The following is a 23,471-nucleotide window of genomic DNA, read 5'->3' on the forward strand; positions in this document are numbered from 1 at the left end:
TTTTGATCTAGACAATATCAGTCATTTTCTGGCTGATTTTACAAAATTCAACATTTGGTTTGACCATACACAGTACAAGAGGTTTTGTGCTCTAACAGCGACTACAATTGCTGCAAAAAGAGGCTTAGGGTAGCCTACAGTTTGTTCAAAGGATTTTTAGCCAATTTATTTAATGCATTGACTCCTGGGGTTTCCCAACTGATGAGTAAAATTGTCTGGCGTTAGACTGCATAAAAGACTATGTTAGGCTGGTTTAGGTGTCAAAGGGTTAAAGTTCATAGTATTAATTAATCCATGGTTCTATATCGAGCACATTTTCCTCCTGATTTTCATTTTAACTTAACTACAACTTATGTTACATTAATAATTCATAAACAAAAAAGACGCAAAGGTCTGTTGTATTGATTGATCCATGGTTCAAAATCTGGCACATTTTCCTCCTCATTTTCATTTTAACTTCTGCTTTTAAAAGCCTTGTTCTACAAAAATGATTTTGAAGTGAATGCCCGTATTCAGTAAGAAGTTTACAATACTTCAGTCACTGCTGTCTCACATCTACATTGTACAAACTCTTCCTCACCTTTCCTTGTATTTCATACTTGACCAAGGTGCAACTTCGCAGAAATTCAAATCTGTGATAACCGCTTTTAAGACCTCTACCATGCCACTATATTAATTTTGACAAAGCAATATTAATTTTGAATGGCAAGCTTTGCCATCCAGCAGATGTTTTCCACATGAATCTCAGTAATTTCTTAAGCAATAAAATCACTGTAAAATCTCTCGCGTAAATGTCAGTGGCCTCAAAAGTGACATTCTTACTAATTTCATCAGGCGCTTTCCATTTCTGGCATCTCTTTTGCACCACAATCACGACAAGGTCACGCAAAAGGCCTATTATGTTATTAGCCTGGGGAGAGTAGTACATTAACCAGCTATTGCGTGCAGATATTGCGTGGCAGATTTTGCGAAAATGCAAAAATTCGTTCCCAGTCAAGCACACATTTTAAAATTAATTATCCCCCTGCCAAAATTTGTCATGTAGTCTTTCGTGGTGTAGTAATAACGGCTGCCTTTGAGCGAGGAGATACAAATCCTACATGGGGTTGATGTAGTATTGATAAATGAGAAAATAAATTAAGAAAATAAGCAAGCACATGCCGGTATTGGGTAACCAAACAAATCTTATACATGTGCAGGAAAACCATCACCCGAAAAAAGAATCAGTTGGGAGCTGAATTCTAAAGGTTATCGTCATTGAAGAAATGTACCATTTCTCTTGGACTACCCAGAAAGCTGGACCAAAATGAAAGTTATTATTCAGGTTCACACTGTAACCAGGTTGGCAATTGTCTGTGGTTTGAAAAACTAAAAAATGTATCTTATGAAGTTACTATTCAAGACTCTAGCTTTTCAACTTGTATTGACCGTTCTGACATGTGTACTGAAGTCTTGATTTCGGGTGAATAGGCCATTTTCGAGTCCATGTCTGCCTCCTCTTCAAAGCGAGTCTAAGTGCAATGTTTTTCTTATGAAAATTAGTTTTCAGTCATAAGTAAAGTAGAACTAATGACCATCACAAAAACCTTTACACTTAGACTTGCATTGAAGAGGAAAGAATTAAAGAGACTTTATTAAAAGTGTCTGGACGTTTTCTAGTGCTGAAGCACTAATTGGGGACACTGTAAATTGAAATTAACAACTAACACAAATCAAGTGAAATATTGGTTTTTGAGGAGAGGGGAAAACCGGAGAAAACCTCTCGGTGCAGAGTAGAGAACCAACAAACGCACCCCACATAATTATGACGCCAAGTCAGAGAATCGAACCCGGGCCACATTGGTGGGAGACGAGTGCTCTCACCACTGCGCCATCTCTGCACCCCAAAGTGGAGGCAGGCATAAACTCGGAAGTGGCCTATTTTCTTGAATCATACATGCAACTGTTCAAGTTCCAGTCATTCTTCAAGCTGGAATTGTATCAAAACCATGGTTGATGAAGTCATTATTGACCAAAAAAAAACCATGATTTGTAGTTTTAACCCAGATTCCTTCTCATGGCAGCACTTGGTATACATGTCTTTACAAAATACAAAGGAGAAAAAGTTATCTACAGGGTTATGCTTCACTTTGTTTTTCAAGCATGTTTTCCTTTAGTTATTTTACAGTTTCATAGAAATCCCAGTTGTGACAGCACTAACTTTCAACTACTTTTATCTGGGCTTGACTTCTGCAAAATGTGGGTTCATCGAAGAGTTAATTATTAATTTTAGTGAAATTGCTTCCATAAAATGATCCAATGACTGACGTTGGAGTGTTAATTCTTCCTTTAAGTGCATCTTCTGACAAATCAATTTTTCATGTTTTACTCTCCCACCAGTGTAGCACCACAGTTTCCTTAGAAACTGACCTCTTAATTTGTAATGGTAATAGGACTGAGTGGAGTCCAATTCGGTCTGTAATCATATGAGTGAGAACAAATGGGATCACTGTGCAGCAGGAGTCTGATTTGTTTATCACGAGTGTGATTACAGACTGAATTGGCGACCTAATAGTCCTAGCTCTTACCAATATTATTAATCATAAAAATTATACAATTTCTGAAAAAAAGAAAGGAAAATTTGCATGTCACTCTGAAAGAAAGACAAAGCCCCAATTTTGGGTTTGTATGGTGTCTGGTGATTGGTTGATTTAAACTACAACTTTGAAACTGTCTGATAACAAGTTGGTAAGTGAATCAGTCTAGTGTAGATTAGAAGTTTTTAAAACCAATCATAATCGAGGAAATTGTAATTTTTATGATTATTACTTGTATATCCCAGTATCATTACATGTTAGTGAGTTGAGTTTGTCATTGGGTCTGTATTCTGCTTCAAGATTTTTTTCCGGGCATCTTCATTCCTCCTATTCTTTTAAGGGGCAGGTACATGTGTACAGAAGTCAGACCGGATCAACTCAGATCGAGCAAAAAACAGTTTTGTAAGCCAAAACTATTCTTTGTTTGCCCCGATCTCACCAAGGTTAGCTTAAAGGCCCACCTTCAACCCTACAGGCTTTTCAACCGTGTGTATTTGTTATGGAAGTCCACATTGCTTATCGCAGCAATCTGATTGGACGAATTTCAGCTTTGGCAGAATTCTCACGTATGAAAATTGTTTCATGGCACGCAGAATTATGCCCGTAGGGTGAATGTGGGCCTCGAAAGATTAGGGCTACATGTAGGGTGATTTCTCGAGGACTCGTCAATCTGAGGTGAGTGAACCGAGTTGATCCAGTCCGACTTTTGTACCTGCTTTTTTAAAGTAAGCAACTTTTCAAAATTCCAGCTCAATCTGGCCACTTTATGTCCAGTAACGTACCTAATACGTAATATACCTGCAAATATTTCAGCATGTCAATTGGCTGAGAGCACATCAATTAATCTCAAACAGTGCAAATAGTTGAAATTAGTGCAAAAATAATTATAAAGATGAAATTTTTGCATTTATAATTATCATTAATCAGTGGTTGCATTTTTAGAATATAAAGCATTTTTTTCAAACACTGCAAAAATTCATCTTTGAAAAATTATTTTACTCTTGCTTCTTTATTCCAAATTTCACTCAAATCATGTGATTACCTAATATTCACTGTTTTTACAAATACCATAATGCAGTTCATTTGGGGGGTTATTTGCAGTGAAACAATGAATATCCAGTTCACTGAAGCATGAGACAGTCCAAGAGTAAATAACTTTTGTTAATATGTAAAGAACCCCCAAAACGCATTGCATTATGGGATTGGGAGAATAATCTATACTATACAATTTGACATCCAACATGAAGTTCTTAAGTCTAAGCCTTTGCTATCTATTTGCAACAATAAGGCAAGGGTAAATGTTAGTGTTAGTTTCAGTTTAGGGTTAGGGTTACTCGAGCAGCATTTGGTGGACACTTTGAGGTTGCCTGTATCCCAAAACACTAGTGATATTAACGTCAGGGAGGGGAGCAAGGGGACACACACTTCATGACACTTGTTAAAATCTGCGTGCATCAAATTGGGGGGGGGGGGGGGGGTGGGTTAATCTGGTATGCTTATACACCTCTGAGGGAATTCTCATAAAGCTCTGCTCTGTGGTATGCCATTGGTAAACAAGTATTACATTAAGATCAACAAGCATAACTTTGGGAAAATTAGATTGTAAATGAAACAGTTTTCCTTGTGCATGAATGTACTTTTGTTTGAACCCTCAAAGTCTGGTTTTTCACTGTATTCAGTTTTCCAGAACACCATTTTCAGTTTGGTTTTTCCAGATCATGTGAACATAATAGGCTGGTAATTCTACCTTGCCCAGTGGCTCAAAGTCGCCAAATACTTCATGCCTGGCATCCTTCCCAAAAACATCACCAAGGAGGTTGCTGAAGGTGTTGAGACGCAATGGGCAGTATGAAAGGCGGAATTTGCTGCAGAGTTAATGATAGCAGATTAGTGTTAACATCCAGTCCAGTAGACCTTGCCTGCTTTGAATCTTTGAAAGATGTTTAGATGCAATAGCAGGAGTTTCAATAACTTTTGAAGTAGATGCCTGGGCTAATCAATGTAAGTGGCAGTCACTCTTACATACATACTACATACATAACATTGCGTAGCTTGTAATAAAACGCCTGGATATAGGCACTGTTTTTACTTAAATTTTGCCATAATTGCAATACTGGTAATATTATTTTATTGATATCAATAAACACTCTCCTTCTTTGCTTTCAGTCCTTCAAAAAATGAAAATTATAACCATTTAAAGGAATGCAACACAAAAAGACAATTCATGTTCTTCAAAAATAGCATGTTTGACAACACAGAGAGAGACAGAAGATGATTTGACAGAATTTAACTTCTTGTCCTAGAAATTATTTTTAGGAAGTGATTGTGAGCCTTGATAGTTCAGTCTTTTTTTTTTTAATATTGAATTTTTTTGGTCAATGTTGAAAACAATGGGGGAGGGGAAGGGTTGTTTGAAATTAGAGTAAAATTTGTACATGTAAGTGGCTCCCTTAAGAGACAACGCATGAGAGAAAAAGGAAAAAATTACCTGACTTCCCCTCAGAGAATTTCCCCTCTTGGCAATAGGTTCTCCTTCTTCCATAAAATCATCTGAAGCCTTGGAAGGGTCTACAGTATAGTCGAGAGTGATCATGGTTTCCTTGCCATCCACATAGAGAACTGAGGTTTTAATGCTTTCAATACAGTCACTCTGGCAAAAACAATAACTTCTATGTTATTTATCTTGCATGGTTACTGTGCAGTGTAAATTAAACCAATTAAATTATATAGCAAGGCATAGTGGACAAGAAATGCAATTTGTGTGTGGATGCCTCAACTTCCAGTTTGCTTTGCATGTATTTTCATTATATGGCTCATTTCAGTTTTATCGTTTTGGGCCTTACAAGCTTCAAGTAATAATTCAGGAAAAACTGCACGTAAAATTAATGTAAAGGTTTCTTTCACGTTTTTGTTCCCTGCTAGCGGAGGTCACTTTTCTTTTGCGTTCGCTGGGCTGACGAGTACGGAAAAAAAGACACCTCTGCCACATTGGGTCGAAACTCACTGTGTTGAGCATATGCCACAGTTACTTAGCACTTGAATCCTCACACGATACTTCATGTTGTGTGGGGCTCACTTAAGGTTGTAGATGGCGTGGTTAGATTGAAGTGAGTTTCGACCCTGGCAGAGATCTCTTTTCCTGTACTCCTCAGCCTAGCGAATGCAAAAAGAAACGTTACAAGACCTCTACTAGCCGGGAAACTTTTTTTGGCCTACTGAAGAGTAACACGAACTATATATAATTTTTAACTCTGTATGCCAATTAGTATCACACATGATTAACTTTTGTTCTGGTTGCTTTGGCTGTAAAACTAAAATGATATGAATAATAATTACAGTATTATTTGATTACTAATACATGTACTTACTATTTGCCACCAAACACAAGTCTTAATCGTTAATGGGGACATTGACGAGTAAAATCGTCTGGTGTTAGACAGAGTAAAAAACTAAGTCTGGCCGGTTGGACGTCAAAGGGAATAATATTATCCTGGTACTTTGAAATGTTTAGGAAACTATCATTTGAACGTAAAAGCTGTAAACTGTAAAAGCATTCCTTTCTGTTAATTAAAATATCATTCAATCACAAGCAAGATCTCAGCAGAAACAGCCAGGCATGTTGTCTTAAACTTGAGAAAATCAGGCCAGCTCTTGTATTGTCCAAATGCAATCAGTTTTAATCATGTCTTTTATTGTCTGCATCTGCATTTTTTGGCAGTTTGTTTCTATAGTGGTAAGATTTGCATAATAGTGAAATTATCAGTACCCAAAACTTGTGTGACCTTTTAGCCCTAACATACTGTGGCAATGACAAAACTAGAACTTAACCAAAAGACCGCCCACTGCCTCTCCTACGCTTAATCCATTCACTCCTCTGGTACCCCAGGGATGCCTCACGTTGAAGAGTAAAATTGTGTGGCGTTAGACAGACTAAAATCTGTGAAGTGTAGTCAATGGGTCAAATAGTAGGTGTGGAGCTCCTTGAGAGGGTTTACTTACATTGTAGTACCAATTGCGAGATGGAGCTTGCCTGAATCAAGACTCGCCTCATAATTGCGGTGGTCAATAAGAGCACTCCTCCTGGTCTTAGCATGTCTTTGAAGTTTTGAATCGCAAGTTTCTGATTTGAAAGTCTCCTTGAAAGTTGGCAAGTGAGCAAAGGAGTTTCCAAGACAGATGACTGCATCAAATCCTTCGTTTGGACACTGCTGTTGGCCTCATGCAAGGAAAGCCAATTACCTTCTTCAATAACTGAAAGAAATAGAAAATTAAAAAATGAGACAGAACTGCCACTAAGTACAAGAAAAAAATAAAGTCTTCATCCATAAAATTTTAAGCTTTAATTACATGTAACAAGGAAAACATTCCTTGAAAATGTAAGTCATTGCTTTTATACCAGTAGTTGCTTCACATGACAGTAGCTGTCAAAGGGTGTGCTATTATAGGTTGAGTACACGTATTTTAGTGCAACCCTGTGATCCTGCTGGCCTAAAGTAGCACCCACAAAAGCCATTTAGCTCTATAAGATGTTTGCCCACATTATAAAATTATTTTTTATTGACTCATACTGTACATAAAGTCCCAGTAAGTTCAGTTGACAGCAAATGACAATCGACATCTTCCACAAAAGATGCTTAACTTGATCATCTCATATTCCTGGTTTGTTGCATGTCATTACATAAGGCTCTGTAGTAGTTGGTACACATGGTTAATCAACCTACATGTACATGAAATAATTTTTTTTTATGAATAAAATATTTACCTATTGTTATAAGCGACGGAACATTAGGTAGTATCAACAGTTTATTTTTTGCATCAGTCACCCTACCCCAGTTTTCCAAAGGCTTCCTCTTTCCGGCGCTGCCAGCGAACTCTTCCCATGCCCTGTTGTAACATTTTTGTCAAGCTGGAATCTGTACTGGCTTACTGTGAATGTTAGTTAAAGGAGAATTATAGAATCCACTCTGAAAAGATACATTAAAACAAAAAGAACAATCAGTTAATTTCTGCTGAAGGCTATTGACATTACACCAGAGATACAAACAGCAGTACAAGAAACATCAATGTGCAAACACAAGGTCAAGGATCTTATTTTAGAAAGTTTCTTGCTGTTTATCTTTTTCTCTCTTTGCATTTTAGTCTCACTCATCTATGATATTGGGTTGTCGGTGGTGAATAGGCTATCTGCAAACCTACTAGACTAGAGCTCAATGTAAGTGCACAAATCTTTTTTGTTTAAGAGTAGTGAATCACTACTCTGGAAAAATCAGAGAGTCTTGAATAGTTTGAAACAATGTAAAAGTTCGATCAGCACTTTCATCTGGGCAATGCAACAATAAACTTGATGAAACAACCTCTTTCATATCACCCAGGGTACATACATGTAATCATTATGTTAAGTCCTTTTTTCCAATAAAAAAGCGAAATACAAAGTGAAATAAAGTTTACCTTGTCAAAAACTGGCATCCTTCCTTTTTCATCAAACCTTGGAGGCTTGAAAGGTGAAGGAAGGGCAACCTTTATACACCATATGACAAATGACTACTGCGTAACTGGCGGAAGTTCCATGAGATTTTATCTCTAAAACGCAAAGTTTTGAGAGCTGTTTATCTGTAAACCAACATTAACGCGATTTGAAAAGTGTTATTGTTACACCAAAAGAATTCCAGTGGAACTGTGGTGAAATGCATGCAAACTACACTCAGTAAAGTTTATATGATCGGTAAAAATGATACATGTATTTACAAATCATTGCAATTAGCATGCTCTTTAACAAAACCCTTTGTAATCCCCAGCTACGTGTCGGTTTAGAAACCTGTAAATAACCTGATGGTTTTCCTAGGAGAACCGGCTTGTCAAGCAGGGTAGAAAAATAATAGGTGTTTTAGACTATCCCACAACTCCAAACACTGGTATTTTTATTTATCAAACACCTAAAATTGAAAACTACAAAAATAAATCCATAAAAAAACCTGCGAAAATTCGACATCAGAATAGTTGAAAATATTTTATTCCCACTGAAAATGCTGTATTGACTACTACATATCGCGACGTGGACCATTTCATGCAAAATTCAGGAAGTTTAACTTTAAACACACAAAGCTAGATCGTCAACATAGTTGCGCGCCAATGTTAAGATATAACGAGGATTCTGAACGATTTTCCTACCCTGTGCCACAAGCCACATCAAGAATGTGTTTGATCCCGTTTTCGTTCAAAAGGTTACAGAAGAAGAAACTCCCAGGACGTACGACTCAGTTCGTTCTGTCTTGGTGACCGCCGATGTAATGCTGCCAAACTTTCGCTGCCTTGCCATCTGCGTACTGATCAGGAATTCCCGACACAATAGACGCTCCTTAAATTTCACAAAATACAATCCCAACGAGCGATGTGCGATAAATGCTATCAACCATGCTGAAATCACAGTATGTGGGCTTCCCTATTCCGAGAAATTACTGAAAAGCACCTCTGGTAAACGATATATGATAAAAGACTTCGACGTTTTGTTTGTAGTCAGTGTCAGCCGGACTGGAAAGACTGTTTTGGTTTCCTTTTTTGGAAGGGCTATTGTCTTAAATCCACTAAATTTGGTATATGATTCCTAATATGGAAAAATCTTGGGGGTGTGTGTCTCTATCTTAAAAAAAAACGCGCGAGATTCTCGTTTGGCGGGAATTTTCAGTCAAAATTGAGCGTCACGCAAATTTTAATTTCGCAACCTATAACCTTAGCTTCATGGGTTAGGATGCTGCAGCTGTTTGCGGCGGCCGTGATATGCGTTCCCCGGTACATATATCACGGTAAAACACAATTCTGAACGAAAAAATGAAAATGTTGCTTTCGTTTTTACGATATAAGCGCAGACCAAAATGTAAGAGGGTCCCCAATTCTTGGTTTGCACTTGACTTCACAAAAAAAATAAATACAAAACTAAACAGCCTTTTGAGTTTTTATCTCGATCAGCTACAAGAGATTTTAAAAATACATATGTGTGCATGTTTTCAGCTCGGTACTGTGCTTCGTTTTGAAAATAGAGCAGTTTGAATTTCAGAGTTCTTCCAGTGGGTGACATGTAAACACATGTCAGTTGCATAAAAACATCGATTTCCCTCGTGTTTTTTTGTGGCCTAAACAGCCAATATACTAGGAGACGTGTACTATACAAATGTTTGCTAGCTCATTATACAGAAGAAAGTGTTAAAAAACAGCGAAACTAAATTCCAAATGTTTCTACAGGTTTCCCGCCGCCTTGTTGGTGTACTTCGATCAGCAGTACACCAATAACCTGACACCACATGGCGCCTACATACTCAACTCTACAAATTGAGTAATATATTTTGCCCAATAACTCAAGTACGGAATATCGCACAGTCCTGAGACTTGGACCCGTGTTTATTCATTCCTCTTCTATAACATTTCCATTTCTTGACTCAATTTCTTAAATGGGTAAGCGATTTATGTTTTCACTTGCGTGACGTGCAACCCAAGAATAGGATTTTCAGGATCGGGCTTGGCCTTTTTGGATCTAGGGATTTGGGATTCGGGATTGCATGTATGGACGGGAAGCAGGATTTGCTCTGTTACGAAGCTGAGTTGAGCAGTTTCGAAAAAGTTCTCTGAAAATCGAACATGTAAACCTCAAACTCACCTGTTTCGTGTTCAAGGATAAAGGGCTTTAGAGGATAAGCAAAATGCAACATCACAGAAGCAGGAGTCAATCTTTGAAAATAACTTGCGAACGAATGCGAAAATGTGCAAGGTTTAATTGGTCCTTGACTTACAATTTCTCAAATGACAAACAAAACAAAACTCATAAACCAAACAATACGAAGTTTGCAAAAGCATTTAAATCTGCCAGGTTTGTATAAAGAATAAAAAAACAATCATTACCAACCAGCATTTTCACGCAAACACGAGTGACGGCTTGCACGCAAACACGAGGTATTGCGCCAGGTTACTAAGCCGTTGAACGATCGTGTTTTTATTCGAAGAAACAGAAATGCCTTATAGAGCTTTCCGCCTTTGGAAAACGAAAATTTCCAGTGTCTATTTCATATTTGTGCTTGTGAGTATCTTCAACATTTAGAGTTGGACAAATCCTTTTTTATTTCAACTGGAAGTGCTTACATTCGTTTTGAAGTCTTTTGTCATTCATTTTGAAGTCTTTTACAATGTACGTCGGCTTTTGTCCATTGCGTTCGTTATGCCCAAGACAACCTTATTATGTTAATTTTGAATAAATTACTTAGCTGGAACTTGGCTCAAAATCTTTGACCCGTGTATAAGTCGAGGGCGATTTTTGGAGCTTCTTTTGAGGCCATAAAAGGTCGACTTATACCCTTATACGACTAATCCGCTTAAATTAAGTTTGGTTCTGAATTCTACTCAGTTCGTGTCACTGAGAAAAAATAATAAATACGTGTAAGCGTGAATCAAGTTGGTGTGCCCTGGAGTCCCACAGAGGCAGATTTCTAGGGCAATTTGATGGGGAACTTGTTTTGTTTTGAGCTCTTCTGTATCCATTCCGTCTTAACAAAGCCAATAGAAAGGAAAAATAAATGCAAGTATTCCACGGCGATATTACGTGACAAAAGCGTGACCGACTTGTTTTCAGCATAATGGTTGTTATGCAAATTGCAGGAACACAATTATTGTTATTGTTCATCTTTTCCTGGTGATGTGCATTCTCTTTGAAAAATAATGATATCAAACAGGAATGAAACAAGCAACTTCAAAGCGGCCTTATTAAATCTTTGCATTTATGTGCATTTCACATTTTGAAACATTCGCTCTCGTCGCGCTTCGATCTCGCAGGTGACCTGCAATGTAGTTCCCTTGATAAGTGTTTATGAAAGGAGTTATAAATGCAGAAGCTTTTGTTTGTTATTTATTATTAGTATGTTATGATACCACGAGTTTTCTTTTGCCGATGAAGATCACACACGACATTTGCTTACACATTTCACTGTCACCTTCCCGGGCATCATATGCAAATGGCTATGCGTTCTATCTAAAAACATTCCGAACGCAAATGGTCATTCTTTAGACGTGGTTTGTTATGCTTGCGAGCCTGCGTGTTGGTAGTTAATGGCGTGATTGAAGATTTTTTTTTTTTCTGAAAGTGCAGAAATTAGTTACTGCTTTGAAACATTCACGTTCACGGTCTTTCTTTTAAGCGAGTGCGTTAAATACGGCCTGCGATAAATTGGGGGATGACCAAACATCGAGTTCTGATCTCATGCCCATCGAATGTTTCCCAAGAAGAAACATACCATTATATCCCTTTCTTTTTGAAAGCGATTTATGTTTTGGAAAACATAAAACCGTAATCACCTCATACAAGCAACACACGAACTACTCTCGCGGTTGAAACCCGCTACTTGTACTTTTTGTGTCTTGCGGTTAAGTTCGTAACTTCTTGCGGCAAGTTTCTATCTTCTTGCCCTTTGAATGTTCTTGCGGATAAACCGCAATTCACCGCAATTTGACTTCTTTTGACCGCTTGCGTGTTCTTGCGCCACTTCTTGCACGTGCATTATTTTTGGGCTCTACTGTATACATCAGTTGAAAGGCTAGGAAATGCACTGCCCAGTAAATAATATGTTCTTTGTCTTTTTACCCGGTACTTAATCGAAAGAAGAGTGGGGCCCAAGAATCTTGAATCGACCAATGACTCTCTGATCGAATTTGTTGGGTATCGAATTTCAATGCAAAGGGAAGACTTCTGTATGATGTCGTTCAAAGGCGTTTATCATCAAAACTGTGGTGAGGCTTTTTTGATATTCTGATTGGTTACCTTAGAAATTTCGTTTCAAATATGCCTATCAAAAATTTTCTAATAAAGGTAAAATCGAAGGCCATTGTGGGAGTTCAAATTTGAAAATAAGTGGAAATCTCTCACATGGTATTTAGGTTGGTATCTTGGCAGTTCTAAGACCAATTTCTAGACAATCAGTTGAATTTTCATACCCTATCAATTAATTGTGCTTAAAGAGGATACACTTGCGTAAAAACGAACTAGGAATTAGGTATTGACTACATGTACGTCAAGAAAGGCAACCCATTCAGCTAGTGATTTGATCAATTCTGTGACTCTTCACTCGTTCCCTGTTGCCAATAGCAAAGCATTGTGCTTTTTTACAATTCCTTTTGCTTATAACAGTAAGGGAAAAATTATTGCAAGATGCTACATACTACTTAACTGTTTTGCCTTTATATTTTAATTCATGACTAAGAATTTCAGTTTTTTGAATTGAGGAGATATTTATGTTTTTCAACTACTGTAAACATGCACAGACAAGTTGCACCTTTTTCCCAAAAATCATTGCTAAAATCAGAGGTGTGGCTTATCGGAGGGAACATTTGAAAAGGGCTGCTTCTGGTGTCAGGGTTTCAAGCAGCCTTTTTGGCCGGTTTTGGCCGGTTTAGGTATTTCAGGGGTCATCGCGCGCGGCCGGTTACGGCCGGTTTAGGTGTCAATGGGTTAAAAAAACCTCTTCACTTTGTCTTCCAGAATGCTTACAATAACTACAGTCAGTGGTATCAACAGTATGGTGCAGCATATGGCCATGCACACCAACAGTAAAAGAGAAAGGTACACTGTAGCGTTTGTGTTAAAAGTGGTAAGCAGGTTCAATGGATGTGTGGATGTTCGGTGTGGAAATGCTGGAAAGTGCAACTCGAAGACAGTCTTACTGAGAGACAAAGACTAAACAGAGCTCTGTTCTCCATTCGTACATGAAAGCTATTTCACTGTTGACCTAGAAATCATCAGCTTGTGATTCTCTGTGTTAATCTGCATAATTATGTTAACGAGACATTTCTCTTGTACCCTTAATTCACCTATTCACTTATTTTCTTTTCCTTATATAAGGATTGTGGAAAGTATGGTAATAGCCATCTTCTTTGAAAGATGGCCATTGCAGTGGCTCGTATGCAGTCTTTAAGGCAAATATCAAATCTTGGGAGAATTATCACACGATATGTATCGGGAAAACAAATGTACAAGCTGATAAGGTCCATTTAGGGGTGAAATCCACAGGAGGGAGAAAACCATTATCATGAAAGACCCCAGGCTCCAGTTTTTAAAACTATGAATAGCACTGTCTGCCGGATAAATCACTATCTTGTGGATAAGTCATAGCAAAACCATATTATTATTGCACCATCCAACAGATAGTGATTTATCTGGTGGATAGCATTATCCATCTTTAAAAATTTGAACAACAGAGGCCAGAAGGTAATGTCTTAGCTCCATAATGTTTGGCATATTTGATTTACACGTTGCACTCGGTCTTAACCCTGAATCTTCCATCTAAGAATATCAAACTGGAAATAAGATTTAACAATAATAAAAATGCTCCACTGAAAGTGCAAAAGCTGTCATGTTAGTTCACTAAAACACCACTTGTCAGAATATCAGTGTCGTGCTACCTGACAAAAATAATGCAGACGTTTGGGCACACTCTGGCATTTGAATGTACTCTATTTAAAGCTTTAAGAGGGGAAGCAAGCTAGATTTGCATTAGTTTGTAAATTTGGAAAAATAAGAAAATGATTTGGAGTGTTAAATGAGTGTTTATGTGGTGAAACTGAGAGAAAAGTGTAGAACAGTGGTCTTGGGGACCTCTGAAGACAATTCCCATAATCCTGCAAGTGGTCTTGAAGCCCAGCACAAGTCTATGTAACTACCTTTTCAAAGACGACCTCCATAACGGCTGCGTCCAGAATAGCACATTGCGATGTCCAACAGGAACTGTCCCATTATGTTTAAGTATAAATTTTGCATCTTATTTTCAACCAAAGTAAGAGGTAGTGGTTAGAGTACAAGCATTCTACTTTTAGGTTAGAGTAAAGGCAGTGGTTTTCCTTTTTTCGACGTTCAGAGGTAAGGGGACATTTTTGTCGTGCCAGTTGTATGTATTTCTCAGCACAAGTGGTGTTAAAGTCTGGTAGAAGAGTAAGGGGTCACTGTGCTACTTGTGAAAATAGTGTCCATGTGGTAGACCATAATTATTTGTATTCTCAGTATTGAACTGGAACTAGCTGGCAATGGAGACTAATGTGGGGGAATGTATCAAAGTATTTGCATTTGAAAAGATTCCCCCGCAGTAGCCTCCTTTGCGAGTTAGCTCCAATCCAATACTGAGAATACGAATATAGTCCATTGCCAGCATTTTGTGGATATAATTTAAGTACTATCTTCCCTACAATAGAGCTTATTCGCTTGTGTGTTCAGCAGCATTGTTTTGCAACCAAAGCAAAGAGATAATTCCCTAAAATATAGTTTATTTTGTGGTTCAATTTGTGATGACTTGTATTGGTTGGCACACCAATGCAACCACAACTTAGTTTTGTTTTGGTACATGTACACCTGTAAGTCCACCATGTTGTATGCATACACTCTCGATAGTCCATTTTGTAAATGGCAGCAGAGTAAATATTCCTCAATAATACTTGCTTGAATGGAAGGAAGCTTTTCAAGCCTTGCTACAATGTGCAAATTAAAAGGAATAATTGTTTCAACCAAATGTAGCCAGATACAGAAGAACAGATTGGCCACTATTTTTGCTTGTGAACTGTGATAGTAGGGACAAACTTGGCAAGCCATTTGGCACTCAGCTTTTACAAAATTAATTATTTGGGGTCGTAGGGAGCAAACAAGTGCTTGGCCTTCCTTCCTTCCTTTAGAGAGCTTTATCCAGGCTCCAGTTGTTTAAGCCACTATCTAGTTTTTAAAACTTTGCTGTGCGTGCAGGACACAAAAACACATTTATTTTGACACATTGGTACAACTCGAAAGTGGATAAAGTTTAGTTGTGTCCTATTGAACAACTGTGTTGGCTTATTTTGTAAATAATATTGAAGACTCGTATTACATATTTCAGTCACATTTAGAAAATCAAATCAGTGGCTTGATTTTATCAGTGGTGTGGCCTTGGAATAAAAGTCAAACCTTTTAAACATGTTCATTTTAGTGTTGTATTTTGAATAAATTAGTTTTGTTTTCTAGTTGTGTGCTGTGGTTGTTTTGATCTAGACAATATCAGTCATTTTCTGGCTGATTTTACAAAATTCAACATTTGGTTTGACCATACACAGTACAAGAGGTTTTGTGCTCTAACAGCGACTACAATTGCTGCAAAAAGAGGCTTAGGGTAGCCTACAGTTTGTTCAAAGGATTTTTAGCCAATTTTATTTAATGCATTGACTCCTGGGGTTTCCCAACTGATGAGTAAAATTGTCTGGCGTTAGACTGCATAAAAGACTATGTTAGGCTGGTTTAGGTGTCAAAGGGTTAAAGTTCATAGTATTAATTAATCCATGGTTCTATATCGAGCACATTTTCCTCGTGATTTTCATTTTAACTTAACTACAACTTATGTTACATTAATAATTCATAAACAAAAAAGACGCAAAGGTCTGTTGTATTAATTGATCCATGGTTCAAAATCTGGCACATTTTCCTCCTCATTTTCATTTTAACTTCTGCTTTTAAAAGCCTTGTTCTACAAAAATGATTTTGAAGTGAATGCCCGTATTCAGTAAGAAGTTTACAATACTTCAGTCACTGCTGTCTCACATCTACATTGTACAAACTCTTCCTCACCTTTCCTTGTATTTCATACTTGACCAAGGTGCAACTTCGCAGAAATTCAAATCTGTGATAACAGCTTTTAAGACCTCTACCATGCCACTATATTAATTTTGACAAAGCAATATTAATTTTGAATGGCAAGCTTTGCCATCCAGCAGATGTTTTCCACATGAATCTCAGTAATTTCTTAAGCAATAAAATCACTGTAAAATCTCTCGCGTAAATGTCAGTGGCCTCAAAAGTGACATTCCTACTAATTTCATCAGGCGCTTTCCATTTCTGGCATCTCTTTTGCACCACAATCACGACAAGGTCACGCAAAAGGCCTATTATGTTATTAGCCTGGGGAGAGTAGTACATTAACCAGCTATTGCGTGCAGATATTGCGTGGCAGATTTTGCGAAAATGCAAAAATTCGTTCCCAGTCAAGCACACATTTTAAAATTAATTATCCCCCTGCCAAAATTTGTCATGTAGTCTTTCGTGGTGTAGTAATAACGGCTGCCTTTGAGCGAGGAGATACAAATCCTACATGGGGTTGATGTAGTATTGATAAATGAGAAAATAAATTAAGAAAATAAGTAAGCACATGCCGGTATTGGGTAACCAAACAAATCTTATACATGTGCAGGAAAACCATCACCCGAAAAAAAGAATCAGTTGGGAGCTGAATTCTAAAGGTTATCGTCATTGAAGAAATGTACCATTTCTCTTGGACTACCCAGAAAGCTGGACCAAAATGAAAGTTATTATTCAGGTTCACACTGTAACCAGGTTGGCAATTGTCTGTGGTTTGAAAAACTAAAAAATGTATCTTATGAAGTTACTATTCAAGACTCTAGCTTTTCAACTTGTATTGACCGTTCTGACATGTGTACTGAAGTCTTGATTTGGGGTGAATAGGCCATTTTCGAGTCCATGTCTGCCTCCTCTTCAAAGCGAGTCTAAGTGCAATGTTTTTCTTATGAAAATTAGTTTTCAGTCATAAGTAAAGTAGAACTAATGACCATCACAAAAACCTTTACACTTAGACTTGCATTGAAGAGGAAAGAATTAAAGAGACTTTATTAAAAGTGTCTGGACGTTTTCTAGTGCTGAAGCACTAATTGGGGACACTGTAAATTGAAATTAACAACTAACACAAATCAAGTGAAATATTGGTTTTTGAGGAGAGGGAAAACCGGAGAAAACCTCTCGGTGCAGAGTAGAGAACCAACAAACGCAACCCACATAATTATGACGCCAAGTCAGAGAATCGAACCCGGGCCACATTGGTGGGAGACGAGTGCTCTCACCACTGCGCCATCTCTGCACCCCAAAGTGGAGGCAGGCATAAACTCGGAAGTGGCCTATTTTCTTGAATCATACATGCAACTGTTCAAGTTCCAGTCATTCTTCAAGCTGGAATTGTATCAAAACCATGGTTGATGAAGTCATTATTGACCAAAAAAAAACCATGATTTGTAGTTTTAACCCAGATTCCTTCTCATGGCAGCACTTGGTATACATGTCTTTACAAAATACAAAGGAGAAAAAGTTATCTACAGGGTTATGCTTCACTTTGTTTTTCAAGCATGTTTTCCTTTAGTTATTTTACAGTTTCATAGAAATCCCAGTTGTGACAGCACTAACTTTCAACTACTTTTATCTGGGCTTGACTTCTGCAAAATGTGGGTTCATCGAAGAGTTAATTATTAATTTTAGTGAAATTGCTTCCATAAAATGATCCAATGACTGACGTTGGAGTGTTAATTCTTCCTTTAAGTGCATCTTCTGACAAATCAATTTTTCATGTTTTACTCTCCCACCAGTGTAGCACCACAGTTTCCTTAGAAACTGACCTCTTAATTTGTAATGGTAATAGGACTGAGTGGAGTCCAATTCGGTCTGTAATCATATGAGTGAGAACAAATGGGATCACTGTGCAGCAGGAGTCTGATTTGTTTATCACGAGTGTGATTACAGACTGAATTGGCGACCTAATAGTCCTAGCTCTTACCAATATTATTAATCATAAAAATTATACAATTTCTGAAAAAAAGAAAGGAAAATTTGCATGTCACTCTGAAAGAAAGACAAAGCCCCAATTTTGGGTTTGTATGGTGTCTGGTGATTGGTTGATTTAAACTACAACTTTGAAACTGTCTGATAACAAGTTGGTAAGTGAATCAGTCTAGTGTAGATTAGAAGTTTTTAAAACCAATCATAATCGAGGAAATTGTAATTTTTATGATTATTACTTGTATATCCCAGTATCATTACATGTTAGTGAGTTGAGTTTGTCATTGGGTCTGTATTCTGCTTCAAGATTTTTTTCCCGGGCATCTTCATTCCTCCTATTCTTTTAAGGGGCAGGTACATGTGTACAGAAGTCAGACCGGATCAACTCAGATCGAGCAAAAAACAGTTTTGTAAGCCAAAACTATTCTTTGTTTGCCCCGATCTCACCAAGGTTAGCTTAAAGGCCCACCTTCAACCCTACAGGCTTTTCAACCGTGTGTATTTGTTATGGAAGTCCACATTGCTTATCGCAGCAATCTGATTGGACGAATTTCAGCTTTGGCAGAATTCTCACGTATGAAAATTGTTTCATGGCACGCAGAATTATGCCCGTAGGGTGAATGTGGGCCTCGAAAGATTAGGGCTACATGTAGGGTGATTTCTCGAGGACTCGTCAATCTGAGGTGAGTGAACCGAGTTGATCCAGTCCGACTTTTGTACCTGCTTTTTTAAAGTAAGCAACTTTTCAAAATTCCAGCTCAATCTGGCCACTTTATGTCCAGTAACGTACCTAATACGTAATATACCTGCAAATATTTCAGCATGTCAATTGGCTGAGAGCACATCAATTAATCTCAAACAGTGCAAATAGTTGAAATTAGTGCAAAAATAATTATAAAGATGAAATTTTTGCATTTATAATTATCATTAATCAGTGGTTGCATTTTAAGAATATAAAGCATTTTTTTCAAACACTGCAAAAATTCATCTTTGAAAAATTATTTTACTCTTGCTTATTTATTCCAAATTTCATTCAAATCATGTGATTACCTAATTATTCACTGTTTTTACAAATACCATAATGCAGTTCATTTTGGGGGTTATTTGCAGTGAAACAATGAATATCCAGTTCACTGAAGCATGAGACAGTCCCAAGAGTAAATAACTTTTGTTAATATGTAAAGAACCCCCAAACGCATTGCATTATGGGATTGGGAGAATAATCTATACTATACAATTTGACATCCAACATGAAGTTCTTAAGTCTAAGCCTTTGCTATCTATTTGCAACAATAAGGCAAGGGTAAATGTTAGTGTTAGTTTCAGTTTAGGGTTAGGGTTACTCGAGCAGCATTTGGTGGACACTTTGAGGTTGCCTGTATCCCAAAACACTAGTGATATTAACGTCAGGGAGGGGAGCAAGGGGACACACACTTCATGACACTTGTTAAAATCTGCGTGCATCAAATTGGGGGGGGGGGGGGGGGGTAATCTGGTATGCTTATACACCTCTGAGGGAATTCTCATAAAGCTCTGCTCTGTGGTATGCCATTGGTAAACAAGTATTACATTAAGATCAACAAGCATAACTTTGGGAAAATTAGATTGTAAATGAAACAGTTTTCCTTGTGCATGAATGTACTTTTGTTTGAACCCTCAAAGTCTGGTTTTTCACTGTATTCAGTTTTCCAGAACACCATTTTCAGTTTGGTTTTTCCAGATCATGTGAACATAATAGGCTGGTAATTCTACCTTGCCCAGTGGCTCAAAGTCGCCAAATACTTCATGCCTGGCATCCTTCCCAAAAACATCACCAAGGAGGTTGCTGAAGGTGTTGAGACGCAATGGGCAGTATGAAAGGCGGAATTTGCTGCAGAGTTAATGATAGCAGATTAGTGTTAACATCCAGTCCAGTAGACCTTGCCTGCTTTGAATCTTTGAAAGATGTTTAGATGCAATAGCAGGAGTTTCAATAACTTTTGAAGTAGATGCCTGGGCTAATCAATGTAAGTGGCAGTCACTCTTACATACATACTACATACATAACATTGCGTAGCTTGTAATAAAACGCCTGGATATAGGCACTGTTTTTACTTAAATTTTGCCATAATTGCAATACTGGTAATATTATTTTATTGATATCAATAAACACTCTCCTTCTTTGCTTTCAGTCCTTCAAAAAATGAAAATTATAACCATTTAAAGGAATGCAACACAAAAGACAATTCATGTTCTTCAAAAATAGCATGTTTGACAACACAGAGAGAGACAGAAGATGATTTGACAGAATTTAACTTCTTGTCCTAGAAATTATTTTTAGGAAGTGATTGTGAGCCTTGATAGTTCAGTCTTTTTTTTTTTAATATTGAATTTTTTTTGGTCAATGTTGAAAACAATGGGGGAGGGGGAAGGGTTGTTTGAAATTAGAGTAAAATTGTACATGTAAGTGGCTCCCTTAAGAGACAACGCATTGAGAGAAAAAGGAAAAAATTACCTGACTTCCCCCTCAGAGAATTTCCCCTTCTTGGCAATAGGTTCTCCTTCTTCCATAAAATCATCTGAAGCCTTGGAAGGGTCTACAGTATAGTCGAGAGTGATCATGGTTTCCTTGCCATCCACATAGAGAACTGAGGTTTTAATGCTTTCAATACAGTCACTCTGGCAAAAACAATAACTTCTATGTTATTTATCTTGCATGGTTACTGTGCAGTGTAAATTAAACCAATTAAATTATATAGCAAGGCATAGTGGACAAGAAATGCAATTTGTGTGTGGATGCCTCAACTTCCAGTTTGCTTTGCATGTATTTTCATTATATGGCTCATTTCAGTTTTATCGTTTTGGGCCTTACAAGCTTCAAGTAATAATTCAGGAAAAACTGCACGTAAAATTAATGTAAAGGTTTCTTTCACGTTTTTGTTCCCTGCTAGCGGAGGTCACTTTTCTTTTGCGTTCGCTGGGCTGACGAGTACGGAAAAAAAGACACCTCTGCCACATTGGGTCGAAACTCACTGTGTTGAGCATATGCCACAGTTACTTAGCACTTGAATCCTCACACGATACTTCATGTTGTGTGGGGCTCACTTAAGGTTGTAGATGGCGTGGTTAGATTGAAGTGAGTTTCGACCCATGGCAGAGATCTCTTTTCCTGTACTCCTCAGCCTAGCGAATGCAAAAAGAAACGTTACAAGACCTCTACTAGCCGGGAAACTTTTTTGGTCTACTGAAGTGTAACATGGACTAGATATAATTATTAACACTGTATGCCAATTAGTATCACACATGATTAACTTTTGTTCTGGTTGCTTTGGCTGTAAAACTAAAATGATATGAATAATAATTACAGTATTATTTGATTACTAATACATGTACTTACTATTTGCCACCAAACACAAGTCTTAATCGTTAATGGGGACATTGACGAGTAAAATCGTCTGGTGTTAGACAGAGTAAAAAACTAAGTCTGGCCGGTTTGGACGTCAAAGGGAATAATATTATCATGGTACTTTGAAATGTTTTAGGAAACTATCATTTGAACGTAAAAGCTGTAAACTGTAAAAAGCATTCCTTTTCTGTTAATTAAAATTATCATTCAATCACAAGCAAGATCTCAGCAGAAACAGCCAGGCATGTTGTCTTAAACTTGAGAAAATCAGGCCAGCTTCTTGTATTGTCCAAATGCAATCAGTTTTAATCATGTCTTTTATTGTCTGCATCTGCATTTTTTGGCAGTTTGTTTCTATTAGTGGTAATATTGCATAATAGTGAAATTATCAGTACCCAAACTTGTGTGACCTTTTAGCCCTAACATACTGTGCAATGACAAAACTAGAACTTAACCAAAAGACCGGCCACTGCCTCTCCAACGCTTAATCCATTCACTCCTCTGGTACCCCAGGGATGCCTCACGTTGAAGAGTAAAAATTGTGTGGCGTTAGACAGACTAAAATCTGTGAAGTGTAGTCAATGGGTCAAATAGTAGGTGTGGAGCTCCTTGAAAGGGTTTACTTACATTGTAGTACAAATTGCGAGATGGAGCTTTGCCTGAATCAAGAATAGCATCATAATTGCGGTGGTCAATAAAGAGCACTCCTCCTGGTCTTAGCATGTCTTTGAAGTTTTGAATCGCAAGTTTCTGATTTTGAAAGTCTCCTTGAAAGTTTGGCAAGTGAGCAAAGGAGTTTCCAAGACAGATGACTGCATCAAATCCTTCGTTTGGAACACTGATGTTGGCCTCATGCAAGGAAAGCCAGTTACCTTCTTCAATAACTGAAAGAAAATAGAAAATTAAAAAATGAGACAGAACTGCCACTAAGTACAAGAAAAAATAAAGTCTTCATCCATAAAATTTTAAGCTTTAATTACATGTAACAAGAACATTCCCTTGAAAATGTAAGTTCATTGCTTTTACCAGTAGTTCTTCACATGACAGTAGCTGTCAAAGGGTGTGCTTTATAGGTTGAGTACACGTATTTTAGCAACCGGTGAATCCTGCTGGCCTAAAGTAGCCCCACAAAAGGCCATTGAGCTCTATAAGATGTTGCCACATTATAAAATTATTTTTATTGACTCATACTGTACATAAAGTCCCAGTAATTCAGTTGACGCAAATGACATCGACATCTTCCACAAAAGATGCTTAAACTTGATCATCTCATATTCCTGTTTGTTGCATGTCATTACATAAGATCTGTATTAGTTGGTACACATGGTTAATCAACCTACATGTACATGAATAATTTTTTTTTATGAATAAAATATTTACCTAGTGTTATAAGCGACGGAACATTAGGTAGTATCACAGTTATTTTTTGCATCAGTCACCCTACCCCAGTTGTCAAAGGCTTCCTCTTTCCGGCGCTGCCAGCGAATCTTCCATGCCTGTTGTAACATTTTGTCACTGGCATCTGTACTGGTTACTTTGAAGTTATTTTCAAGGAGCATTATAGAATCCACTCTGAAAAGATACATAAAACAAAAAGAACAATCAGTTAATTTCTGCTTAAGGCCTATTACATTACACCAGAGATACAACAGCAGTACAAGAACATCAATGTGCAAACACAAGGTAAAGGATCTTATTTTAGCAGTTTCTTGCTGTTTATCTTTTTCTCTCTGCATTTTAGTCTCACTCATCTATATTTGGGTTGTCGTGGTGAATAGGCTATCTGCAAACCTACTAGACTAGAGCTAATGTAAGTGCACAAATCTTTTTTTTAAGAGTAGTGAATTATACACTACTCTGGAAAAATCAGAGAGTCTTGAATAGTTTGAAACAATGTAAAAGTTCGATCAGC

The 23,471-nt window shown here is 37.5% G+C and overlaps 1 protein-coding gene and 1 pseudogene across 2 annotated transcripts in view; both read right to left on the minus strand.

The window, feature by feature from the left end:
- Positions 1 to 2,303: 2,303 nt before the first annotated feature.
- Positions 2,304 to 16,268, minus strand: LOC138025368 (glycine N-methyltransferase-like; annotated as a pseudogene).
- Positions 16,269 to 17,908: 1,640 nt separating this feature from the next.
- Positions 17,909 to 23,471, minus strand: part of LOC138027039 (glycine N-methyltransferase-like) — an 8,531-nt gene continuing 2,968 nt past the window's right edge. For both annotated transcript variants that reach the window (XM_068874540.1, XM_068874541.1), the window contains 4 exons: positions 23,004 to 23,131; positions 22,187 to 22,443; positions 20,669 to 20,832; positions 17,909 to 20,044 (listed from right to left, as the gene is read on the minus strand). In XM_068874540.1, coding sequence (XP_068730641.1) covers positions 19,855 to 20,044; positions 20,669 to 20,832; positions 22,187 to 22,443; positions 23,004 to 23,131 — 739 coding nt within the window. In that variant the 3' untranslated portion in view covers positions 17,909 to 19,854. The remainder of the gene's footprint in view (positions 20,045 to 20,668; positions 20,833 to 22,186; positions 22,444 to 23,003; positions 23,132 to 23,471) is intronic.

This window comes from Montipora capricornis, chromosome 12 (assembly GCF_036669925.1).
Source record: "Montipora capricornis isolate CH-2021 chromosome 12, ASM3666992v2, whole genome shotgun sequence".
Taxonomy (NCBI): domain Eukaryota; kingdom Metazoa; phylum Cnidaria; class Anthozoa; order Scleractinia; family Acroporidae; genus Montipora; species Montipora capricornis.